This window comes from Argopecten irradians, unplaced genomic scaffold, assembly GCF_041381155.1.
Source record: "Argopecten irradians isolate NY unplaced genomic scaffold, Ai_NY scaffold_0389, whole genome shotgun sequence".
Taxonomy (NCBI): domain Eukaryota; kingdom Metazoa; phylum Mollusca; class Bivalvia; order Pectinida; family Pectinidae; genus Argopecten; species Argopecten irradians.
The window spans coordinates 1-9563 of record NW_027187856.1 but is presented as its reverse complement, the minus strand read 5'-3'; the positions used below and the strand labels follow the sequence as shown (position 1 = coordinate 9563).

The following is a 9563-nucleotide window of genomic DNA, read 5'->3' as shown; positions in this document are numbered from 1 at the left end:
CTTACCGTTTGACTGATAGAACGTTCACAAAATCAGAAAGAATAATTACGTTCCTTAACGAAAACAATAGGTGTTTTCACCATTTGATGAAAAGCCCTAATAATATGATGTCAGGTAATAAAATATGATAAAATGTAGACCCAGGGCTTTAGCTCTATGATCAAGAATGGTCATAAGATAAATGCTTTTACCAGTATTTATTCTGTTTATCATACATGCTTACGGTAAAATCTGTCGAATCAAACATTTCAATAACATTATAATAATTTATATATGATATAAATGCTCCTCTGATTACGTTTTAAAAACGGACGGCACGGACGTTATACCGAATCACTCTCCCCTGCACGAACAACTCCCGACTCTCCATTCTCCACTCCATACACACCCTATGTCCCTTATGCGAGCGCAAAGCTAAACACCAAGCTAATAATCAAAGGAATGACATCAACGGCTTGTTATCGTGTTTCGGATGTTTTCTATGTATCTACCCGGCGAATGAACGCAAACCATTTTCTAGGTTGGTTTCTTGGCAGATAAAAGGACTTCATCCATCAGTGTAAACAAAGCTGTGCACGTCTGTTCGGGAAATGAGGAAATCTTAAAATCTTGATCTGCATTTTCAAATTTTCTGAATCATTATGTGCATTTTCCTCCGACTTGCTGTGTGATATTGGTAACACGAATTTTGTCTTATATTTCATGCAGTATTTATTACTTAGAATATGTTAAATGTAATTTCTCATCATTTCATTATGTACAATATTATCGTTGAGTTAAGCAAATAAATTCTATATACCGAAGATTTATATTGAAGTTATCTTGCAGAAAACCTTCGTCCCAGGGGGCTTTGAACGTCATATTTGATTTCCTTCTTCATCCAAGTACTATACAGAAAAACCACCAGACACACATCAGACTGCTTTGTTTCGGGAATAATAAGGGTCACAAAATTAAGCTGCAGCCATCAGTGTCAAAAATCAGGTTAGTTTTTAAAGTTAATATACAACTGCATACCAAGTATCGATCAGTAAATGATTCGAATATATATGTACTAGTGGGTTTGACGACTTGCTAACAATTAAAAAGATGAGATTCTCACGAGCTTTATCGTCCACTATAAGATCGAATGCTAAGTTATTTTGAAACAAAATAAATCATCAAATGGTTGGCTTTTTAAATGGGTTTTCGTTCGGTGTCTCGTCAGCAAATAATTTGTACCCTTGCTGACATTGCTATTAAAGAAGTGGAATTTTATCATCATCGAAAATTCCGTCTTTACTTATTATAGAGTTACTTCCCTTGCAGGTAGGTATTGATCGTATTGGAACGATATTGTGAGCACAAATTAATTCGTTATTCCCTAAAGACATGATGTAACGACCAGCACCTACCCCTTGAGTGAAGAGTAAGAATACAGAATAGAATATCAAAGATGGGCGTCAATTTCCTGCTTGGATTTCTTATTTAAGTTAAAAAATGCATCTGTTTTGCTATGACCTCTCATAAAATCACCATGTTTATCATGTTATAGCCGACAGCTTTAAAATGTATATAGTGGGGTTTTTCAAATTACCTGGGTTTTTTCTTCGAATTCCTTGTTACGATTAGCTATGAAAAAAACCTCCAAAAACACAAGTAATAAAAGGGTCTATCGTAATTTCTAATGTTGTCGTGATCCATTATTATGCAAGTTAACATTTGAGAATGGCTAGAAATGTTGAGTCTACATCAATGGCAATGGGTGACTTTCAGGAGAGCAGAAAAAAAAGCCAAAAAACAATTATCGTTGATCTGGCGATTATCTCTGCTCTGCATAACCAAATGCAGTTTGGATCTCAGATCATCCTTCTTTTTTAGGAATGATCCAAGATGTGAAGGATATCGAAAATGTATTGGAAAGGCAGAGATCCCGAAAGAATGGCTGGCGAACCAACAGAAATTTCAGTACATATATGAATTCAGTCCAGACGGCATATCGTGGGAACCTGAATATTGGCATGATACGTGTACTGATCTTCGTCACCGATTACTAAGCTTTACAGAAGAAGGTAATTACTTACCGGGAACAAATCTTACTTTCGAGTATCAGAGATAAATTTAATATAGGTCTGTAACCGTGGTCCATACTAGCCGAAATATATCGCTCGGCTAGAGAGAACTTCTCTTTAGCTCGATCATTTGAGCGTCAGACTAGTTACTAAGAGGTCCCGAGTTCGATCCCTGGCAGAGACAGTGAATAAATATATCAAAAATCCTGCACCCAGCTACAGGTGTATAGACGTCTTCTCGTACTACAGTTGTTCAATTTAAATATCAAAATTGTTATCAAAAATCTTATTGCAGTAAACATTGACTTTGAAAAAATGTTTGTTGCCATGGTAATCATGTCACTATAAAAATGTTTTGTGAAATTGTAAATAACTCTTTGTCTTTGGAACAACTTTGTTCAAATCTTGTCAATATATAATATATAGATATTTTACTAAACCCATATATCAAAAACCATTAACAAAGAAACAAAACTGTGAATTCAGATTGGTCATTATAAAGTTATTGTACGATATACATTGTATATGGACATTGTTATTTAGTGGATTTGAAGGATGACAAATAAAGTGGTTTTAATTTTCAAAATACCAAAATACATATTGCAAACACAATGGTTATAGTTTTCACAACATCAAATATCATTTGGTTGCGTGGTTACCAATTACAAAGACATGATGAATACAAATTTCAATTTGTTTTTGGAGCAATGGTGAGCATGCTATTTGGTTTGGATGAATGACAAATAAAGGTATGTCACGTGGTCGTTATTCGCCACTGTCCAAATGAAGGATAACAGCTTATAATTATAGTTCTATCATATCGTATTTCAGAAATTCATGCTATTGAAGCTGACCCGAATGACAGATCAAAAGTAAGGGTGTATGATGGAGTCGCTCTGATCGATTCCAGGAACCTTGCTGTTAAGCTATTTTCTTCTGGAATAGACAGGAGTGTTATACTTGACACTGTCGAGCCTATATGTACAGAGTACTATCCAAGTTTTCAGGAAGACGAAGAATTCACCATGACAGGATTCCTTAAACGTTACAGATGGATACAGAACATGCTTTACAATAGGTACTTTGACCCGCGAAACATCAGTGTGAGTATTATTTTGTGTTTTTTTTATTTTGATATGTTGCTATATAGCACTGTGTTTACAGTTTTCTTTTTCTTTTCTTATTTTTTCGTTAGAAATATGAAGAAAAACTACCAATTTTCGAGGCGACTGATTTTCACGTTTTGCAACTTCTGTACACTCGTCGATAAAGTACCGCGGTTTACACTTACATTATATATTACTATATTGTACTTGTAGTGTACACTATCTCGTGATGATTGTATAATTTTCTAATCAGGAAATATGCGAAATCGTATCACACACAAATATAGGTAGGCTTACAGAATATCAGTGGGAATTGAAATCCGTATCACTAACTGCCATAAACGTCATACGTAAGACAAATGCAGCATGAATAAACTTTGTCACTACACATACTCTTCTGTTATACCAAGGGTCAACCTAAATGAGACTGAAAAAAACAGACAAAATACGATTTTGATTTAAGTCTGAGTAGAACTCTATTGATCAATATTTTATACACACTTACCCTGATCATTCCAAATAAAATTAAAAGAAGCAATTACCCTAACCGCCAATGCCTGTAGAATATGTATAACAAATAAAAACAAAAGAAAATAATGTAGATGACCATGGATTCGTTTTTGAATTACAGGAAGAAGAAATCGTTGCTGGGTATGTCAAGGTTCTGATATCCGACTTGGAAAATGGAATGAAAGGACGTCCTGACTTTTTGAGTAAAGTGGCGACAATGATGAAAATCCTCGCTGCATATCTCCAGGAGAACCCCAAATATTTAACGATAGAGCAGTACAAGGCGATAACTATCGTCATAACCCCACCTACCGATCAGGAGGAACAAGACACCTTCTCTCGCCAGATCAAATATCTAAGACCAGATCACAGGTATCGCGCAAAGACAGTCTGTTTTGTATAAACAATATAACCCGCAAACTGTTACAGGACATCTGCATTTAACATACTATCTACATGTACCGCATTAAAATGAAATCATAGCACTTACTAGATATTTACATGTTTAATAGCGTAAAGAGATCAAAATATATCTATTATATCGTGGTAGCACGTGTAATGTGGTGAAATATTATTAGGTACTTGATTGTATACATTTGTATATCAAAAACAAAATATCGAATTTCTTTTTATTAACATTTTAATCTGATTGGCCCATTTTTTTCTTCATAACTCTTTGCAGAAAGTACCCGAGAATGGCGCGATATCCTGACGATATTGTGGCGTCACAATATATATACACCGATGAAATTAAAAAAAAAAACCAATAGTGACATCAATGTTTAAATACAACTCTAAAGACAGTAAATGAAGAAGACAATATTATAACGACAGATACGATACTCTTATCAATCATATGATTTTTATTATTTATGACAGTTATACAAAAACAAAGTACCATGCTAGAAATAGTCTCTGTTAAGAAAAGAAGATGAATTATCAAATTTGACATTAAGACTATTCTGTTACCGAAAGTATCTACATTAACACGTTAAGTTGTAAGTTGATGTCAGTTGGGTTTTGAGACACAATATCCTTCAAATATTTCAGAGAGTGTTTTAGGGAAAACGTGATTGGATTTTGCAAAGCGGCGATGGATGTGCTACCTGCTTATGAAGCTTACTGGCTGTATTGTTTACCAATGATACATTTACTTTCCGATCTGAGGCCTTTACAAGTGATATTCATCAATAGTGAGAGGCCGAATTGGGGAGATCATGGAATAGAGGACATCATCGAGAAGACGAAACTAAAACTTACAGGTGTAAGGTAATGGCAGCTTTAGACATACAATTTAGAGTTCAGGTTATTGAAAGATATACTTAGAATCCTAAATGAATTTTCATCTTATATGAAATTTCAATTCATGCTTGCGAGTCCTGTCTAACAGAAAATGTCGCGACAAGTTTACATAGCATCTCGCATGAATGTAACTCATATTTAAGATATCACATAACCATTCCAAATTTCATGTTAAAGAATGTCAACGCCGAAAATATATTGAAGATACTCTTTTTATTCTCAAAATCCTTACGTCACGCGCTTTTTCTGACGTCCACCTTATTGCATCTATCATGACGTCAGAATAACTTTTTTCCTGCCCATCACATGAATTTTTTTCCATGATATATTAAACTAGAGCCATGTGCATAAATATTACACGTGTGGATATCAGACAGAATATATGGTATATAAGAGATATTGGAAACCCCACCGATAGGCAGAGATTCCCGTGTATATACCAAGGTGCTCTATTAATCATTAAGGGCATGTGATTAAAATATTTAATTTAAGTACAGCCACAAAAATCGAAAGAAAAAAAGTGGAATAATTAAACATTTTATTTACGGATTTTAATGTATCGTGTAAGACACAAAATGTACGACAGTGATACATGTGGTAACCACTGGGGTATCGATGATGGAAACGATATCCAGCAGTCAGGACAGTAATTCGACGCGAGTCAATCATCGGGATTTACTATAATATGTTCTCGTCAATTCAAAAATGATGACTTGTGTATTTTTCTTATAAGTAAATAAAATATTTCTTTCAAGAACTTTTCCGTTCTGGAAAAATTACTCAGTCTTCTTCGAGTTGGATACGCTTTTGCCAGCAACGCTGGCAGCCTGTGTACCTCCGCAGCGATTTAAAGAATGTTTTGTTGAGGGAAGCTGGGCGTCATATGACATAGTCATTGCAGCGGTAGAAAGGCAATTCAATTTGGCATTGGAACCTGACACACAAATTGACAAGGTACGTCAACCAGGTGTTACCAAACCGGTAACGTGGTATAGCAACCTAGACTAAAATCTAATAAAACCCGTAATACCAAAGCAGGTCGTATAAGTCAGACTGCAGAACCAAGTGATTTTCAATGGACGAACAATGTTTACGTTTGCAAGTTTTCAAGTCCGGTCATTCATAGCTCTTTTTGATGAGGTCATTTCACACAACAATTGTAAAAGAATTGTGTAAAGATCTTGCTAAACTTTTCATGTGTAGGGGGGTCCATCTTTCTGTTGAAATCCGCACTAAAATTTGACCAGAATATCTCCTCATGTCAGAATCAGACTTAAAAATAATTCCAAAACTTTTCTTTAGTATTTAACATCTACGTATATTGCCCTAGTCCACACATAAAATATTTTGAAACTGATGCGGCCATTAATACCCAACAGCAGGTTCCGAAACATTCACCTCGTCACTATTTTTGCCCACAAGGGAATTTCAAGAAAATCTATTTTTGGATTTCTGATTCCTGCGGTTGCATATAGCTACTTTTTTCAAATATATTTAATTGGTTCGACACCGCTGTTTTGGAATTTTCCATTATCTTACATTTTAGGATTGCGTTAAATGTTAATATTACAAATGGAAACGATATATTGTATATTTATATATGTGTGTATAACTAGAATATGTATTTATCCTAAAAGGGTGTTTATTTTAATAATAATTTAAAGATATGTCTTAACACATACAACAAACCTAATTTTGAAGAAACTCAACGTCGAAACGTAAAACAAATAATCTAGCAGATGCCGCCATTTTGTACCGAAGTCCTGATACCCTGACGTCACCTCAGTTTGCTCAATGACGTCATGTCATAACGTCAATAATTAATTTCCATTAAAGTGTTGTAAACATATTCACAAATGTATATTTATTTTCAGATTGACCTTGGTAATTTTGATGTAAAAAACAACGAGGACATCGGATTACGTATCATAATATATTACTATAAAACAAGTTGTTCCTAATAAATTTGTTTTTGAATAATTGGACAGATGTCCTAGTCGCCGATATAAATATATATGCATTTTTTTTTTTTGTGTTTGATTCGAAAGTATTACAGTATATACCAAAATGCCATTTTCATCGTTTTAATAACTTCTAAAACAAGCATTACATTGGTTTCCAGTCATTTTTATACTGATTTTTCTCTTCCATTCCGGATATCAATAATCAATTATAATTCAATGATCAATCTTAAAGTTCTAAAGGTATATGCAATATCCGTTATTAAAACAATCATTTTAAATTTGTAAATTGCTTTGAAATCAGATATTGTTAGTGAGCTCACAATATAAGTAGGCACCAACATGAACTAAATATTTATCTGATCTGTATTTCTGTTGCAGAAGGATGAAATAATCGCCCTGTGTGTCGAGGCCTTGCTATTTCATTTAGCAAAATATGAAGAAAATCATGGAGAAAGATTTAGTAAAATGAGCAAAATTATCACTATCATTTCTCCAGCACTTGAAACAAATCCAAAATATTTGAAAATGGAACAATACAAGGCTTATTATCAAAGCAGTGTCACCCCACCTTCGGAACCCGAAAGAACAAGAAGCAGTTTACCTCTGAGCTTACACATTTTGCTCAAGAGTCATCAAGCACTGACAGGTAACATGCGAGTTACAGACTTTGTCTGATTAAACAACACAAAAAAACAATGATAAATTACCGTTTTTAAATGGCATGTATATTCAAAACGTATGAGGCAACAGTGAGATTGATGAACAATGGTAGCAATAATCTATTATATATTTTCTCTACAAAAGTTAAAAGATATCGTAGTAGAAACCATCATTGTGGCACCGCATATCCCTAAGATATCCTGTGATGCTTATTTTAGTTGTATATCATTTTATCGGGATGAGGATGAAGGAGAGCAATGATAGTAATTCTGCAAAGGCATCGATGGATGTTGCTACCTTGCATTATAGAAGCTGACTGGTTGTATTTGATACCAATGATGTCTTTTACCTCCATCCGGTATCAGCCCTTTGAAGTGATCACCTTCGATGCAAACAAGCCCAATTGGGGGGGATATCGTGGGATAGAACACCATCATCGAGAGGACGGTACAGAAACTCATCGAGTGTAGAGGTAAGTACAATGTTCCGATTACATCATGTCTAGTATTGTAGACAGCATTAACAGCAGCGTCGCTCATTTTCGTTTGTAGTTATAGTTTTATGGAAATGTAATAATTGTTCTTTTCAGGGTCCAGCAAATAACGCATTGAAAGGCATGGAATCTTTTAGTTTTCAAACAAGAATATTATTAATTTGATTGTCCTAATTATCACGAAAATCATTTTTGTTTCATCCAACCATTTTATTTTCTTGCAAAGCCATATGCACAGGCAAAAGTACCACACATGTGACACGTGCGTAAACTATATGAGAAACATGTGATGTGAATGACACGAAATGAGCAACATCTTAATTTAGATGCGTAAACTCGTGTGTATATCATATATGCTAAAACGCTTGTGTCTCGTGTATATAACCCATCATGCGTGATACGCCTGTAACATGCGGCGTGCTTAAATCGTGTGGAAAAATTACACATGTGAATGAGGTGAAAAAAGAGCTACGCACGTTTTCCCATATGTAGATTACGTGTGCGTAAAATACATGAAAAGAGCACATGCGTAAATTTATTATCTATACAAATATGATTTGTAGATTATTTTAATCACCTTTAAATGTGTTGAATTGTTCTAGGATTTCTATAGAAAATATTATCTTCAGCAATTCTCTGTTTTAATGAAATGTCAAATCTCTTATCATGTCAAAATGTTAACAAACAAATGGAGAAACTCATCATATGGTCTCATAAAATTCGTCCGATTTCTATATAATATGAAGTTAAATATAATCTATACACATACTGCTTGAGAATTATTAAAGCTCATGCTAAACGAAAAAGATACACCGTAAAACATAATCCTCTATAAATCAAGTTAATAAACATCAGTTTTTAGTTATACATGTTTATAATCATATTAAATTTTATTGTCCATTTATGCCGCCTCATCAGCTTCAGTAGTTTCTATTGTCCTGTGCCTTAATCTTTAAATTTCTTCACTTAAGTTTGTTCACTATTAAACAAAAGCAATCATCAACATGCTGACTCCCAATTGATAAAATGCCAGACATTGGTAGTAAACACAAATGTAATTTTTTCCAACACTACCCAGAAATTTTGCCCAAAGCTCATTACAAATTTTTTGTTGTTTCTCTATATTATCAATTGCCCAGTCAGATCAGTTTCAGAAAAAAGATGTTTACTTCCTAAAGATGTTGACACACAATCTCACAGATATCCCTAGTTTGCATTCTTTTCATTTTGGCCCTTTGGCATAGGTCTTAAAACTGTCAAGGCTAGAAGGCTGAACGTACTTATCTGTTGATCATTGAAACGGCCAAAAACACACTTTAATTAACTTTGTAGTCCTCCAGTTTCTTGCTTTAAAGTAAAATTTCTTGTTTCTTGAAAAACAAATAAAACACAATTATTCTAATTAAAACTTTAAGAGGGAACAATGAGTGACATTAATTCACACATCTTAGTCAACCTCAAAGTTGCGATAAATTGC

At 34.1% G+C, this 9563-nt stretch overlaps 1 protein-coding gene and 1 long non-coding RNA gene across 2 annotated transcripts; both read left to right on the top strand.

Moving 5' to 3' along the window:
• The first annotated feature begins 834 nt into the window (after window positions 1-834).
• LOC138312606 (uncharacterized) lies at window positions 835-3235 on the top strand. Its single transcript, XR_011206995.1, has 3 exons — window positions 835-984; window positions 1861-2051; window positions 2883-3235. It is a non-coding gene; the product is annotated as an uncharacterized lncRNA (long non-coding RNA).
• A 15-nt stretch (window positions 3236-3250) lies between these two features.
• LOC138312611 (uncharacterized) lies at window positions 3251-7579 on the top strand (the record flags this gene model as incomplete). The annotated part of the gene is made up of 5 exons (XM_069253419.1): window positions 3251-3322; window positions 3789-4039; window positions 4718-4936; window positions 5725-5923; window positions 7312-7579. Coding segments are annotated over exons 1-5 (1009 nt in total), but the record flags the coding sequence as incomplete, so codon positions are not given.
• Between the last annotated feature and the right edge of the window lie 1984 nt (window positions 7580-9563).